The following is a 17,269-nucleotide window of genomic DNA, read 5'->3' as shown; positions in this document are numbered from 1 at the left end:
GCTGCATCATCTTTGACCAGGTCTTTTGTTTTAGTAGTTTGTAAAGTCCAATTTTTGAGTAACCTGCAGCAACTTTCTTTGGGGGTTAAACTAAAAAATGGTTCCTGCTGTGTTTGAACTGGGGGGCATTCTTGTCACAACACATGCACACGCACAGAAGCATACACAGAAGAAAGAAGAGAAAAAGTGCAAAGAGGTCACAGGTAAGGATAATTTAAAACTCAGAGGTATGACCATTAATTCACATCATTTTGACTGAGTACAGCAAATCTGTGAACAGTGAATATTGCTTTCTGGAGGCTTAACTTGCATATTCCATCTGATAGTGGTTACAGCGAGTCAATGCAGTTTCAAACCAAATGGAGGATTTCTTCTAGAAATCCATTTTTGGAGAGGCTGAGGCAAAAGGCTGGTCTAGCTGGCACAGAGTGAGCTTTGCTGCAGCAGTACGAAACCTTGTCTGGAGCAGGTCGGGGGTGACTTTATCCAGGTTCAGGAACAGCCCCTTAGAAAGGACATGTCATCTTCAGGAAGGAAATAGGATTGACTCATCAGAATGTCAGTGGGATTGATTTATCTCAAATGGAGCAGTGTCTTACCCATGGCACGCATCACTGAGTGCAACAGAAGAGGACAGAATATCTTTGGAGCTTGTATTTTGTTAATAAAGGATGGTCAAGGGGTGGAACCGCCTTTAGATGCTGGATCTCAGTGAGTTGGTGGGGGACTTCAATCTGAGATTGATGGAGTTTTGCTGCAGGGGGACACAGAAGCCAAGGTGGGTGGATGGATTTACGATTCAAATCAGCCACAATCTCATTGACTGACAGAACTGGCTCGAAGGGCTGAGTGGCCACCTGCTGGTCCTTTCTTAAACAAGTCGCTGTTCCCTGACTTTAAGTAGCACCTGAGGAGAGAAACGGTTGAGTTCAAGGTTACCTTCGTCAATGCTGCCTGAACTGCTGCATCATTTTGAGCATTTTTAATGTTTATTTTAAATTTGCAGTAACCAGAACCAATATCCCAACATTTCAGTGTCACTGAGAAGGTGTCATTGTGAGGATATCACTGGACTAGAAGAGACCCAGGCTAATGCTTTGCAGACAAGGGTTCAAATCCCACCACAGTACTTAATCAAATTAAAATCTGAACATTGAAAGATATTCTTAATAGTTATGACATTGAGACCATCTGTTCACTCATGAAACCTGATGTCCTTCCCTGGTCTGGCCAATATGTGACTCCAGACCCACAGCAAGATGGTTGACTTTTAACAGCCCTCAGAAATGGCCTCACAATCACTCAGTTCATGGGCAATTAGGGATGGACAGGTCTTGGCCCGGTCAGTGACACCCACATCCTGTAAAAGTTTAACATCTATTGAGAGGGCAGCAACATTGTGGGTCTATCTCCAGCACGGGGACTGCCGCAGTTCCAGAAGGCAGCTCGCCATCCCTTTCTCAAGGGGCAACTAGGGACGGGCAATAACTACTGACCCCGCCAGTGAGACCCACATCCCAGAAATGAATTTTAAAATGAGTCGGTATTTCTTGTTGATGACTCTCTGTCAGAGCTGGATAACTGCAGCATGTTTAATCTCCTAATAATCACCTCGGTGTGTTGTGACCTCTCCTGCAGCAAATGTCACTGAAGAGGAGTTGGCTCTGAGCAGAACAGTGATGTCCTACTGGGCTAACTTTGCAAAGAAAGGGTAAGTTGTATCTCAGTGTGGCACAGAACAGGCTGGGGGTCTGCTCTCTGGAAAAGAAAAGACTAAGGGGTGACCCATTAGAGGTCTTTAACATTACAAAGAAGTTGAATAGGGTGGATCTGGTGAAGGTTCTGTTGCTCGACGAGCAATTCAGTGATGTGAAGGCATGTCCAAATTAATTACATTTAGAATTTAAAACTAGTTTCCATAAAAATTACCCTGAATCAATTATTTTCTTTGTTACATTTTATCGTAATGTAATGATGATTTCAGGAACAACATTTCTCCTTCTGTACACTTGCAAAGGATAATTTCTCATTCTTCCAAACTGTGGGGAGGGTAGAATTATGGGATGAGGGATGTCAATGATGTGGATAGACTGGAGCAGCTGGGATTGTGCTGCTTACAGAGAGAAAGCTGAGAGGAGATCTAATCACGGTGTTCAAAAGCTGGACAGATTAGAGAGAGAGGAACTGTTCCCATCGGTAAAAGGATCAAGAACAAGAGCGTCAAGATTTAAAGAATAAAAGAAGCAAAAATGAAATGCAGACAAATTCTCAGCCAGCGAGTTGTTGGGATCTGGAACTCACTGTCTGAGTGTGTGTGGTGAAGGCAGCTTCAACTGACACTTTCAAAAGGGACGGTTATTTGGCAAGGAAGAATGAACAGGGTTATGGGAGAGAGCAGGAGATGGTCCTCTGGGCGATGCTCATTCAGAGAGATGGGGCAGGCATGATGGATTCAGGGATTCTGAGTGGCTAGCATGTGGAATGCACAGCCTGACAGGGAGTTTGCAGAGGGGAAGGAGATTAACAGAGGGAGGGGAAGTAAATTGCAGGGGAAATCTACAGGAAGCGAGTGGAACTAGTCAAAATGGTCTTACAGCTGGCCTGGGTTCAGAGAGGTGGGTTGTAGCATAGCTTCCTGTCTGGCATCTTAAAGACTTGGATTGATGGGCCAAACTGATCCTGGGTCCCATGTCAGTAATTGTGAAATTGTCTTGGTTACAGCAATCCCAACGGGGAAGGGCTGGTATTGTGGCCACTGTATGATCACGATGAAGGATACATGCAGCTGAACCTGAAGCAACAGGCCGGGAGCAAGCTGAAGGAACACCGCGTCAAATTCCACCTCGAGCTACAGAAACAAGAAAGAAAGAAGAGTGAGCAGAATGTCAAAGCTGCTGGCCACCAGCGATCAGATCTCTAACAATCCCATAATCAGCTGTTACCATAAGCCATAGGAGCAGCAATAGGCCATTCAGCCCATCGGGTCTGCTCCACCAGTCAGTGAGATCACGGCTGACCTAATAATCATCAACTCCCTTTCCTGCGCTTTCCCCATAACCTTTATCCCTTCCTGATTAATAATCTGTCCATCTCAGACTTATTAATGAGCAAATGTCAACAGCCCTCTGTGGGAAAGAATTCCATAGATTCACTCCCCTCTGAGAGAGGAAATTCCTCCTGATCCCTCTGTTAAATGTGTGATGCCTTGTTCTGGGATTTTACTTTCTCATCCTAGCCTCTCCCACAAGGAAAAGGCCCCTCTCTGTATCTAACCTGTCCGTTCTCCTCAGAATCCTGTCTGTTTCAATGGGGTCATCTCTTATTATTCTAATTTCCAATGATTGTAGGCCCAACCTACTCGACCTGTCCACATAAGACAGTCCCTTTAAACCCAAGATCAGCCGAGTGAACCTTCTCTGGATTGCCTTTAGTGGCAATCCTCCCAGAATAAGGGACCAGAAACTTTTCATAGTATACTAGCTGTGGTCTGACTAGTGCCTTGTGTCGCTTTAACCAAACCTTCCCTGTTTTAACATTACATTCACATTGAAATAAAGGCCAGCTTCCTATTTGCCTCACCTGTAACCCACTGAACATAGAGGTAAAAACAATGACTGCAGATGCTGGAAACCAGATTCTGGATTAGTGGTGCTGGAAGAGCACAGCAGTTCAGGAAGCATCCAAGGAGCTCCTTGGATGTGCTGTGCTCTTCCAGCACCACTGAACATAGAACCTAGCCTTTTGTGATTCATGCATGATAACTCAAATTCCTCTGTTCTGCAGTCTTTCCCCATTTAAACAATGTTCAATTCCCTGCTCTTCCTACCAAAGAGCATAACCTCTCATTACCATACATTATATTCAATCTGCGAAGATTTGCACACTCACTTAACCCCTCTGCAGATTTTTGTGTCAATCTTTCCACTCTTCAGATTCACTGTCAAGATCACAGAGTTGTAATTCATTCTTAAACTCTCCTTTTTTCTGTTTCTCCCTCCGATGATATTTTTACTTTGCCAACGTTTGTTTCGCCTTGTCCTCGCCTGACTCTAAATCCAGGGGATGTAGGTGTTGGCTCATGAGTCACGACGCTGTGTCAGTGCGGCCCATTCTAGTGGGAACTGTGGGAATCATGTGAGATGGCCTACACCAGTCTCCAGGCAACAGAACGTCACCACCCAGTTTACGACTGAGGGTGGAAGGGGGCTGACACAGGATTCCCAGCCAGTGGTGGCATGATGTTAATGAGCCAATTGGAACCCAGTATCCCAGTGCCCACTGCAATTCACTGTTGACTGATGATGTACCAGGAAACTGCCTCACAGCCTCCAAGAGGCCAATCAGCAAACTGGGCCTTCCAACAGCTTCCTATCAGGCAGCCCATGGGAAGGGGGAGGCTGCTGAAAGTCCTGCTCTGCTCTTGCTTCTGACTCCATTCCGCCCCCCCCCCCCCCCCACCTCCTTCCCCTGACCCACTCCCCATGTCCCCCATGAGGCTTGTCTCCCTCATTGATCCCAGGGCCCAGTGGGTGCAGTATCTGCCACTGTTTCATTGGTTAGAGTTTTTAAAAAACTGCAGATTTTGGAATCCAAAGTAAACAGGCAGGAGGCTGGAAGTACACAGCAAGCCAGGTAGCATCAGGAGGTAGAGACATCAATGTTTCAGGTGTAACCCTTCTTCAGGACTGGGGGTGGGTTTATGGGGGAGCTGCAGATAAAGGGGGTGGCAGGGACAGGGTGGTGAAGTGGGGATAGGTGAAGGCAGTTAGAGAGTATGACCTAGCTGGTCAATGGAAGGAATGAATCTGGTTGGTGGAAGGGAGGGGGAGAGGCTGGGAAGGGAGTCAGGGGATGGGAAGGGAAATTATTTGAAATTGGAGAACTCAATGTTGGATGGTCATGCCAGAAAGGGAGTGGGAAGGGGAATTAAAACAGGTGACAACTGGGACATCAGGTTGGCCCCTGCGGGCCCGGCTGAGATGCTCGTCGAACTGTTCCCTAATTTACATTCGGTCTCCCCGATGTAGAGAAGACCACATCGGGAGTAGCTGATGCAGTAAACTCGGTTGGAGGAGAGGCAGGTGAACCGCAGTCTCACCTGGAAGGACTGTTTGGGCTCGGAATGGAGCTGAGGGGGTTGGGATAGTGACAAGTTTCACATCTTTTCTGGTTGCAGGGGAAGATTCCTGGGGGTTGGTGGAAGACTGTCGAAGGGAACAGTCCTTGTGGAGGGCAGGGAGGGGGAGGTGTGCTTCGTGTGGGGTCAAGTTGGAGTTGGCAGAAGTGTTTAAGGATGATGCGTTGGATGCAGAGACTGGTGGGGTGGTAGGTGAGGACAAGGGGTCTCTGACTTTATTGCATTTGAAGAGGAGCTGGGTTTGGAGCAGGGAATGGAGGGGGTGTGGTGGAGAACTGTCTGTATGACAGATGGAGGAAAGCACGCTGTTCGAAATAGGTGGACCTCTGGGGTGCTTGGGAGTGGAATGCCTCCTCATCCGAGCAGAAACAGTGGAGGTGGAGGAATTGGGAGAACACGATGGAGGTCTTGCAGGATACTGGGTGGGAGGAGGTGTAGTCCAGGTAGTTATGGGAGTCTGTGGGTTTATAGTAAACATCCGTCTGGAGACTGTCGCCGGAGATGGAAATGGTGAGGTCAAGAAAGGGGAGGGAGGTACCAGAGATGGACCAAGTGAATTTGAGGGGGGAGTGGAAGTTGTGGGTGAAGTTGATGAACTGCTCCAGTTCAGCCTGGGTGTAGGATGCAGCAACGATACAGTCATCGATATAATGGCAGAACACGTGGGCCACAGTGACTGTGTAGGGACTGAAGAGGGACTGTTCGATATAGCCAACAAAGAGGCAGGTGTAGCTGGGGCCCATCCGAGCCCATGGCCACCCCCTGGATTTGGAGGAAATGGGAGGAGTTAAAGGAAAACTTGTTGAGGGTGAGAACTGGTTCGGTGAGGTGGAGGAGGGTATTGGTGGAGGGGGACTGGATGGGTCTGTTGGAGAGGAAGAAGTCGAGGGCCTGGAGGCCATCTTTGTGGGGTACGAACATGTATAAGGACCACACGTCCATAGTGAAGATAAAGTGCTGGGGCCAGGGAACTGGAAGTTGGTGAAGAGGTGGAGGGTGTGTCTGGTGTCACGGATGTAGGTGGGAAGGGCCTGAACCAAGGGGGTGAGGATGGAGTCAAGGTCGGACGAGATTGGTTCGGTGGGGCAGGAGCATGCTGAGACGATGAATTGGCTGGAGGAGTTGGGCTTGTGGATCTTGGGGAGCAGGTAGAACCAGACAATGCAGGCCTGAGGGGGTCTATCAGATTGGAGGCGGTGGAGGGGAGATCACCAGAGGCAATGAAGGCACGGACTGTGCAAATGATTTTGATTTGATGGGTCACAGTGGGGTTATGGTCAAGGGGAGGTAGGACATGGTGTCGGAGAGCTGGCGCTCAGCCTGTGCGATATAGAGGTCTGCCCTAGAGACTCCCACTGCCCCGACTTTGTCAGCGGGTTTGACGGTGAAACGGGGGTTGGTGCAGAGAGAGTGAGGTTGGATTTGGTGGCGGGGGGGGAATTGTGGCAGCTGATGTCACGTCGGCAGTCAGCAATGAAGAGGCCTAGGGTGCGCTGACACCAATGTGAACCTGTCAGCCTCTGATTGGCCAGTAGTCCTCAGTGGGTGGGACTTTGGCCACCAGGATCCTGAGGCCAAGGAGTGGCTGATGGCGGAGGCATGAGGGAATAGTTGACCCGCACCTGCACCTGGGCTTGTTGATTCCCTCAAGGGACTAATTAAAGATGTTGTCCAGCCGCTGTAGGGGTAGGGAGGTAGGCCCATGTGGAATTGGAGAAGGATTGGAGAGCCACCTTTGAAGACCCTTTGAGCCCTTCTGAGGTCTAACCCCATCCTTGCAAGATAATCTTCCAACCACTGTCTTCCCCTCCACCCCCTGATACCCTGTTCCCTGCAAAGTCATTGCCTCACCCCCTTCACTGACGGCCTCAATCCAGACATACCTGAGCCCCTCAACTATGGGGATTACCTGTAGTTCCAACTGCTCCTGGTTGGTGCTGCTGGGACTATGGAGCTGCCAGAGTAAAGTTGATACTCACGATTCAGGACATACAATCCTTGGGGTTAAAACCGACATGATTTAATAAAAATTCTCACAAGAATTCACTGACAAACGAGCATGTTACCTTGCTTCCTGTTAAAAATGCCATCCCTTATTTCGAATTCCTCCGCCTCTGCTGCATCTGCACCCAGGAGGATCAGTTCCACCACAAAACACCCCAGATGGCCTCCTCCTGGCCCCATCCCAGAAGGGCTCAAAGACCACAATTTCCCCTCCCACGTAGTTGACGATGCCCTCCCACACATCTCCTCCACTTCCTGCACCTCTACCCTTGAACCCCACCCCTCCAACTGCAAAAGGACAGATCTTCCTGGTCCTTACCTTCCACCCACAAACTTCACATACATCGTATCATCCTCCACCATTTCTGCCACCTACAACAGGCCCCATCCCCAGGGATATATTTCCCTCCCCAACCCCCTGCACATCTGTGTTCTGGAGAGACCAATCTCTCCGCAACTCCCTTGTTAGGTCCAAACCTCACCAACCCACCCTCCACTCCTGACACCATCCCTTGCCACCGCAAGAGTTGCAAAACCTAAGCCCACACCTCCCTCCGCCTCACCTCCATCCAAGGCCCCAAAGGGGCCTTCCACATCCAACAGAGATTTACCTGCACTTCCACACATGTCATTTACTGTGTCCGTTGCTCTCGATGTGGTCTCCTCTACATCAGGACACCAACTCGTGGACCATTTCAGAGAACATCTCTGGGACACATGCACCAAACAACCCCACTCCGCCAAGGACATGCAGGTCCTGGCCTCCTCCATCACCAAACCCTAACCACCCGATGCCTGGAGGCAGAACGCCTCATCTTCGCCTTGTGAACCTCCAACCAGATGGGATCAATATGGATTTCACCAGTTTCCTCATTTCTCCACCCCAATTTATCCCAGATCCAACCTTCCAATCCAGCATTGCCCTCTTGAACTGTCCTACCTGTCCATCGTCCTTCCCACCCATACACTCCACCCTCCACTCCGATCTACCACCATTACCCCCACCTCCACCTCTGTCGACATATCGCATTCCCAGCTACCTTATCCCCAGCCCCAACCCCTCTCATTAATCTCTTAACCCCTTGGGTCATAAGCCTCATCCCTGATGAAGAGCTTATGCTTCAAACATTGACTGTCCTGCTCCTCGGCTGCTGCCTGACCTGCTGTCTTTTGCAACACCACACTCTTCGACTCTGATCTCCAGCATCTGCAGTCCTCACTTTCTCCCTTTAAACTAGCATTCATGCATCCAATTATGCATTTAATTAATTTGACCAGAGACAAGTAATTAAAGATTGAAAAGGTCATTCCATATCATTTGAAGGGTGGCTAGATTTGCAACAAGACCTTCTAATATATTCATAGAGATGTATGGCATGGAAATAGACCTTTCGGTCCAACTTGTCCATGCAGACCAGATATCCTAACCTAATCTAGTCCCATTTACCAGCATTTGGCCCATATCCCTCTAAACCCTTCCTAGTTTATACCCATCCAGATGCCTTTTAAATACTGCAATTGTACCAGCCTCCATCACTTCCTCTGGTAGATCATTCCATACACGCATCACTCTCTGTGTGAAAAAGTTGCCCCTTAGGTCCCTTTAATATCTTTCCCCTCTCAATCTAAACTTATGCCCTCTAGTTCTGGACTCCCCCACCCCAGGGAAAAGACTTTGTCTATTTACTGTATCCATGTCCCTCATGATTTTATAAACCTCTAATAAGGTCACCCCTCAGCCTCCAATGCTCCAGGGAAAACAGCCACAGCCTATTCAGCCTCTCCCTATAGCTCAAATCTTCCAACCCTGGCAACATCCTTGTAAATCTTTTCTGAAGTATTTCAAATTTCACAACCTCCTAACAAAGAATATTACAGCACAGGAACATGCCCTTCAGCCCTCCAAGCCTGTGCCGATCCAGATCTTCTATCTAAATCTGTTGCCTAGTATCTAAGGATCTGTATCCCTTTGCTCCCTGCCCATTCGTGTATCTGTCTGGATACATCGTAAATGAGGCTATCGATCCTGCTCCTACCACCTCTGCTAGCAGCGTGTTCCAGCACTCACCACCCTCTGTGTGAAGAATCTTCCATACATATCTCCCTAAACCTTTCCCCTCTCACCTTGCACTCGTGACCCCTAGTAATTGAGGCCCCCACTCTGGGGAAAAAGCTTCTTGCTCTCCACCCTGTCTATACCTGTCGTGATCCTGCAGACCTCAATCAGGTCCCCCCTCAACCTCCATCTTTCTCATGAAAATAATCCTAATCTGCTCAATCTCTCTTCATAGCCAGCACCCTCCATAGTGAACCTCCTCTCCACCCTCTCCAACGCATCCACATCCTTTTGGTAATGTGGTGACCAGAACTGTACCCAGTATTCCAAATGTGGCTGAACCAAAGTCCAATACACCTGTACCATGACCTGCCAACTCTTGTACTCAATACCCCATCCAATGAAGGAAAGCATGCCGTCTGCCTTCTTGACCACTCTATTGACCTGCATTGCCACCTTCACGGTACAATGGACCTGAACACTCAAATCTTTCTGTACATTAATTTTCTCCAAGACTTTTCCATTTGCTGCATAGTTTGCTGTTGAATTGGATCGCCCAAAACGCATCACCTTGCATTTGCCCAGATTGACCTCCATCTGCCATTTCTCTGCCCAACTCTCCAATCTATCTATATTCTGCTGTATTCTCTGACAGTCCCCTTCACTGTCTGCTACTCCACCAATCTTAGTGTCATCTGCAAACTTGCTAATCAGACAACCTATACCTTCCATCAAGTCATTTCTGTATATCACAAACAACAGTGGTCCCAGCTCCTCCCAATAGGAAGGAGAACAGAATTGCATGCAGTACTCCAAAAGTGTCCTAACCGATGTCCTGTACAGTCGCAACATGACCTTTGACCTTAAGGATGAGATAATTGGACAAAAGGCAATCGACACCAAATTCAAAACAGCTGCACCCCAATCAAAATTCTTTGATTGCAGCATAGTGCCTGCTAAGTTCTGAAGCTGCATGTATGAGGCACGTTCCTCAGAAAGGAAATTTGGATGTGAAAAGATGGATCTCAGTAAAAGGAACCCAAGATTTTTATTTTGGTTATTCATTCACAGGATGAGGGTGTCACTGGGCCCAGCATTTATTGTCCATCCCTAATTACCCAGGGGGCAGTTAACAGTCCACCACGTGCTGTGGGTCTGGAGTTACATGTAGGCCAGAAGGGTGGAATTTTCCTTCCCTCAAGGACATTAGTGAACCAGATGAGGATTTTTTCCTAAAAATCAACAATGGATTCATTGTCATCGTTAGATTCCTAATTCCTGAATTTTATTGAATTCAAATTCCACCATCTGCCACGGTCCCCAAAACATTATCTGAGTCTCGGAATTAACAGTCCAGTAATAATACCACTAGGCCATTATATCCCCTGTTGGATTGTCCACTCCTGTCCTTTAAGGAAGGAACTATGGTATCATGATCCAGTCTGAACCTATTTAAAAAGGTGCCCTGGAGTCCTCCCCATCTCTGAACTTGCACAGATGCAGTCCCCAAGCAGCTCAGGTTCCAGTGTTAATGAATCGTGTGCTTCAATGATCATGAACACACAGCACTTGGGTTCAGCCCCTGCTTGTTTAACTTTCTTGTTTCTGAAGCCAACATCACACAATAACTTGGAGAGATTTGTTGAGCAGCATCTTGCCTGTCAGTTGGATATCCAGTCCCATGAAGTGGGAGTATAAAGGGTTGTTTGAAATGAAAGCAAGAAGCAAAATTTGAAAGTTGTGTTTGAAAGCCAAGTCAGGCTTTGCAGCTGACACATAATCTGAAGGAGTTTCAGTTGAAAGTGAGAGGATTTGGGTTGTAATTGAGAAATGGATTTAATCCTGCATCCTCATGAAAGGGACATTGTTTGAACATAAACCCTCAGAATAACATGTTGTGGGTCAGGCTGACACCTCATCGATGCTGTCACCACTGAGTGTTTTGCTTTGTATATGGACGTTACTCTGTGCCAGAAAATTATGACCATCGCTAACATTGTTTAATCCTCAAATAAGTTTATTTTGTATTTTCAAACGCTACATTCTAGTTTGGACAGTTCACTGCTACCAATTCTCCTTTGGCACTATTTTATTAACCAAACAGACAAATCAAACTGGGTAAGTTGACGTTTCTCAGGGGCACTGTAATTGAAACTTAGTATTTCAAAGTAACCTTATCAAATTTAAATTAAAATATCATTTTCTTCTCCTTTCTCTTTGCTGAGTGTAAGGATCTATCTAAACAGAAGAGGCATCTTAAGCACAGTTTATTACTAAGGACTCCTGGGAGCTGTACAAAATATGTCTGCTCCCTTTGGGTCCTCACACAACACTTGATTACCTCGATGCAAGCTGAGGTAGCTCACCACATGACGCTTAGCTTGAACTCCTGCAGAACCTTGACTTGATACAAAGGTTTGTGTCTAAAACATGCTAAACAAGAAAGGAAAGTCTGCATTTCTGTATCACCTTTTGGGATGACTGAACAAGCTGGTGAAATGTTGGATTAGTGGTGCTGGAAGAGCACAGCAGTTCAGGCAGCATCCAACAAGCAGCTCGTTGGATGCTGCCTGAACTGCTGTGCTCTTCCAGCACCACTAATCCAGTATTTGGTTTTCAGCATCTGCAGTCATTGTTTTTACCAAGCTGGTGAAATGTGTTTAAATGTAACTTCCTGTGATGCAGCAGCCATTTTGTACACAGCAAGGTCTAGCACACACTGACGCAATGGTGACTGGGTAACTGTGATGAAAGATAAGTACTGTCCCAGGACACACAGGATCCCTTCCACATTATGACCATGGATCTTCTGTGCCCACCCAAGAAGGTAGAAGCAGCTTCAGTGACTGACTCACCTGAAAGGCAGCACCTCTGACAGCACGGTAATCCTTCATTCCTGCAGTGGAAGTGTCGTGTTTTGTGATCACCATGTGGATGGGGGATTGGATTTGGGATTTTCTGAGGGGGGAATGCTCCCTATAGCATCTGCCCATTTCGATCAATCCATCACGGTCTGGGATGGACACCCAGGCTGAGTATGAGACTTGACTGTAGCTCATGGGCAGATTGGTGTGTGGGCACTGTGTTGTTTCTGAATCCCAGGGCTCCAGTCCTTGTGGTCCAGGTGATTCAGTCCCAGTTAACAGCTAAATATCCAACTATCAGACCATCTCTTCACAGTTTTATAGGTTTGGAACTCATTGTTTGTGGCCTTGTTGCCTCATTAGTCAATTAATTCTACACCAGATCACTTTGATCTCACAACAGCATTGTGTCTAATGGATTTTAAAGGGTTAAATTATGACACTAGGGCAGTCCAACTTGGCTTATGTAACCTTGAGTTCAAAAGTTGTAATGATTGTAACAAGAGGGTTAGTCCTGATGAAGGGCTTATGCCCGAAACGTCGACTCTCCTGCTCCTGGGATGCTGCCTGATCTACTGTGCTTTTCCAGCACCACACACTCTCAACTCTGATCTCCGGTATCTGCAGTCCTCACTTTCTCCTAACAAGGGAGTTAGTCAGTTGGCCCTCTTATGAGTTCCCTAATTGGGTTTTTACCTCGTCCAATAAGGGAGCCCTGGCTGACAGATGTAAACAGGAGGTTCTGCTCACTCTGAGAGCTGACTCTGCGAGAGCTGGGTCTGTGTCAAAGACTCTTCATTTGTAAATAAAGGGGGACTTGGTGACAGGATACCGACCTCTGGGGAGTTATTTCATGAATCTTTGGAATTACATAGTCCAGAAACTTATGGATCATTGGGATTATCTACTCAGGGAGTTGTGAATGCTCTCCCACTGAGTATATTCAAGACTGAGAGAGACAAATTACTGGTCTCAAAAAGAAACAAGTGTGTAAAAAATAAACAGGAGGGTCAGAGGTTCTGTTCACTCTGAGAGCTGGCTCTGAGGAAGCTGGGTCTGCGTCAGACACTCTCCATGGGTAAATAAAGGGGGACTTGGTGATGGGATACCAGCCTCTGGGGAGTTATTTCAAAGATGGGACCCCTTTCTGACGTGTTTCGTTGTTGAGAACTGTTGATGTGTGCCGATAGACAAATGCATCGCTCTGTGGGTTGGATTGTGGAATGGGGAAGGGGTAATCTCAGAGGTTCCCTGATATAAGTCCATTCCAAAGCACAAGGACAAGAAACTGGAATGTAACTCCTATCAAGCAATGAATACAGCCCCACCCTAACCAACCACCCTGGTTTGGGCAGGAATGGAGGTCCCACTGAAGGTCGCAATGGCCCCCTGAGCTGGTGGAATATTCCTCAAACTTTGTTTCATTATCTTTGTAGTGGGATAGAGATCATAATGTCATCAGACAAGTAGACTATGGGAGTGGGAGATTAAATAGTAAATTTAGTCAAAAGACCATATTCATTTGTTGAAGGTAGAAAGAGCTTTACTCTGTATCTAACTCGGTGCTGTCCCTGTCCTTGGAGTGTTTGATAGGGGACAGTGTAGAGGAAGTTTTATTCTGTATCTACCCTGTGCTGTCTCTGTCCTGGGAGTGTTTGATGGGGACAGTGTTGAAAGCTTTTTTCTGTGTCTTGCTGCTGCTTCAGGCAGAGTAAGAGTTAAGTTTTTGAGAAGTCAGTGACAGAAACAACATTCCTGCTGTGGGAGTGTGTCTGGTGAAGAGGCCATTGTTTGAAATCATTCAGGCCTCGGGTCAGTGATCATATTGGTCATTCATTAAACAGCGAGCAGATCCAGTCAGTTTGTTCATAGTGAAGGTAGGTCTCCAGGAGTCTGTGCTGGGCCCTGAGCGACATTTCTGTATCACACACTGAATGGAGAAATGGCCTGGCGCTGGTTCTTTGTCCTGCTCACTGTATGCTTGGCTACTTTGTGGAAGAAGTCCTCAGTCACAGTCAAGTGTTGGAAAGGTGAGAGCAAGAACACATTGCAAGAATTTCCATGTCTGTCAGACTTTCTGTGACCTGTCACATCCCACGCTGTCTCCGCTTGGCTTTCTGTCCAAGAGTTAGATGGTAAATACAAGTTGGTAGGTGCCAGTCTAAGGGCTCATTGCCTGCTGGGTGTGGGTGAGGGGATTCAGAACTTCTGATGTTGCACTGCCAACTGGGGCAGTGGTTTTAGTGTGCTTTATAAGCAGGAGATCTTGAGTTTGAATCTCTGAAGCACCTTCTGGAACAGTGGTACTGTTACCCCATGGGCCAGAAGATAAGATTTAAGTCCCTCAACTGTGCCTGACGTGTTTCTGAACAATGTGATTGAAGATACCCACATTGATTTGATTTGATTTATTATTGTCACGTATCAAGATAGAGTCATAGAGATGTTCAGTGAAAAGTATTATTTTTGCTACTATCCAAGCAAATCATACCTCACATAAGTACATGAAGATAATAGAACTGAATACAGAGTGTTACAGCTACAGAGAAGCTGCAGTAAAAGATCTACTCTAATATGAGAGGTCCATTCATAAGTCTGAAAACAGTGGGGAAGAAGGTTGGTTTGTCTGATGGACTGGGCTGTGTTCACACCTCTCTACCGTTACTTATGGTTTTGGGAAAAGCAGTTGACAAACTGCACTGTGAAGCATCCAGATCGGATGCTTTCTATGGTGCAGTTATAACATGTAGTAAACATCCTTACGGACATGCTGAATTCCTTTAGCCTACTGAGGAAGTAGAGGCATTACTGTGCTTTCTTGACTAGAGCAAGAACATGGATGCACGAGGACAGTTTGCTGGTGATTGTTGAGCAGGAATGCTTGGAGACAAAGTCTTGGGGTAGGGTACAGTTCAGGTACAAAATGGGAGGAGAGATATGTGAAAGGTTCAACTGCACAGAGCAGCTTGAGTGAATGATAGGAAGAGAAGGAGGCAGTTCAGCACCTTGAGCCTGTTCCAGCATTAAGTGAGATCATGTCCCAACTCCATATACCTGCTGTTGGCTCATATTCCTAAATACCTTTGCTTAACAAAAGATAACTTGTCTGAAATTAAAATTATCTGATTCAGTATCCACTGCAACTTGTGAGAGTTCCAAACCTCTCCCATTCTTTGTGTAAAAAAAAGTGCTTCCTAACATCTCCTGAACAGTCTCAGTGGAATGAGACAGAGGGTGGGTATTATCTCCCTTGTTCAAAAGGCAACTTGATGGAGGAAGCAATTGACCAACAATTTGCACTGTCATAGCAGCTTTAACATAATAAACCATTATAAGCTGCTTCACGTGAACAAGAAACAAAAACTGAACATCAAATTACAAAAGGAGATATTTGGACAACAGATCAGAAGAGTTCAAGCAGCACTTTCAAAAAGAGAGTTGCAACTTGGGAACTCCACAGTTTGTGGGACATACATTTGTGTTTATAATGTCTGAATTGTTTCACATTTGAAGCTATTTAAATTCATTCATGGGACATGGACATTACTGGCTGTCTTGATCCTGCTGTAGGTTGTCACAAAGCTGCTCCTTTTCTCAAGGATACTGCGTCCTTGGTATTCTTCAGAAGGGTCGTAAACAGGTCGGGCTCCGATCAGACTAGTTTGGTACAGGGGTAACAAAGGATTTTGAGAAGTGTCACACAGCTAGATCTTTTTTTTTCGCTAAAAGCTGTCCTTGGCTCAAGGAGACTCTGTCCTTGATTTGTTTTCAGAGGGGTAATAAACCAGGCCGGGCTCCGATCAGTCTGGTTTGGTGCAGAGATGGAAAGGATTTTGAGAGACCTTTTGATTATAAGTAAACAGATGAGACTTCAGGCCAAAGTGGTCATGTTTTAAATGTGACCTGTATAATAGAAGGGGATGGATCAAATCTGAAAGCTGAGCAGTTCAGTCCAGAACTAGTTAAGAAGTTTCAGCAGTGGGCTGTGTGGAAGCAGGCTGCTAAACTCTCTCCTTCTGTTGTTCTAACTTCAGCCTGTAAGTATTTGTTTCATTTTTTCCTATTGTTAAGAGGTTTGCTCATTGGAACAGTTGTGTGTATGTTCGGAACAGCGTAATTAAGTCTAGTTTGGATAGACTGAGTTCTGTCTGGGTTCTTTATCCTGTTTTTGTGTATCATTGTGTAATTTTGTGAGTAAATTTTTGTTTATTTTAAAACCTTGTAGTCAACCTAGCTACCTCACTCCGGGTAATTTTCACTGTACACTTAAGGAAACCAATTCCAAAGTTATGGTCTGGGCTGTCTGCTTAAGAATGTTTTGAGTGGTCTAGCTTAGTCTATAACAAGGTAGACGCACATTTGGACAGTAGGACTGCTTCAGTATCTGAGGAGTCACGAATGGCCCTGAACATTGTGCAATCATTGGTGAACATCCCCACTACTGATAGAGGGAAGGTCATTGATAAAGCTGCTGAAGATGGTTGGGTCTAGGGCACTACCCTGAGGAACTCCTGAGAGATGTCCTGGAGCTGAGATGACTGACCTCCAACAACCACAGCCATCTTCCTCTGTGTCACGTATGACTCCAACCAGCGGAGAGCTTGTCCCCTGATTCCCATGGATTCTAGTTTTCTGAGGGTTCCCTGATGCCACACACTGTTGAATGTAGCCTTGATGTCAAGGGCTGTCCCTCTTCCCTCCCCTCTGGAATTCAGCTCCTTTGTCCATGTTTGAACTAAGGTTGTAATGAGGTCAGGAGCTGAGTGATCCTGTGTATCACTGAGCAGGTTATTGCTGAGCAGGTGCTGCTTGATAACATTGTTGATGACCCCTTCCATCACTTTACTGATGATGGAGAGTAAACTGATGGGGTGGGAATTGGCCGGGTTGGATTTATCCTGCTTTTTGTGTACGGGACATACCTGGGCAATTTTCCACATTAGGAGAAAGTGAGGATTAAAGATGCTGGAGATCAGAGTCGAAGAGTGTGATGCTGGAAAAGCACAGCAGGTCAGGCAGCATCCGAGGAGCAGGAGAATTGATGTTTCAGGCATCAGCTGTTCTTCAGAAGGTATCCTGACGAAGAGCTTCTGCTCAAAATGTCTAGTCTCCTGCTCCTTGGATGCTGCCTGACCGGCTGTGCTTTTCCAGCACCGCACTCTTTGACTCTGATTTTCCACATTGTCAGCTGGATACCAGTATTGTAAC

The 17,269-nt window shown here is 46.5% G+C and overlaps 1 protein-coding gene across 1 annotated transcript in view; it reads left to right on the top strand.

Annotated features, from left to right (window-relative positions):
* The window catches only part of ces2b (carboxylesterase 2b), a 126,174-nt gene that overhangs the window by 60,607 nt on the left and 48,298 nt on the right, over positions 1-17,269 (top strand). The window contains exons 12-13 of the mRNA XM_072595810.1: positions 1,639-1,711; positions 2,722-2,873. Coding sequence (XP_072451911.1) covers positions 1,639-1,711; positions 2,722-2,873 — 225 coding nt within the window. The remainder of the gene's footprint in view (positions 1-1,638; positions 1,712-2,721; positions 2,874-17,269) is intronic.

The sequence above is a fragment of the Chiloscyllium punctatum genome, chromosome 26 (assembly GCF_047496795.1).
Source record: "Chiloscyllium punctatum isolate Juve2018m chromosome 26, sChiPun1.3, whole genome shotgun sequence".
In the NCBI taxonomy this organism is placed as follows: domain Eukaryota; kingdom Metazoa; phylum Chordata; class Chondrichthyes; order Orectolobiformes; family Hemiscylliidae; genus Chiloscyllium; species Chiloscyllium punctatum.
Note: the sequence above shows the minus strand (reverse complement) of the source record. Positions and strands in the feature narration are given on the sequence as shown.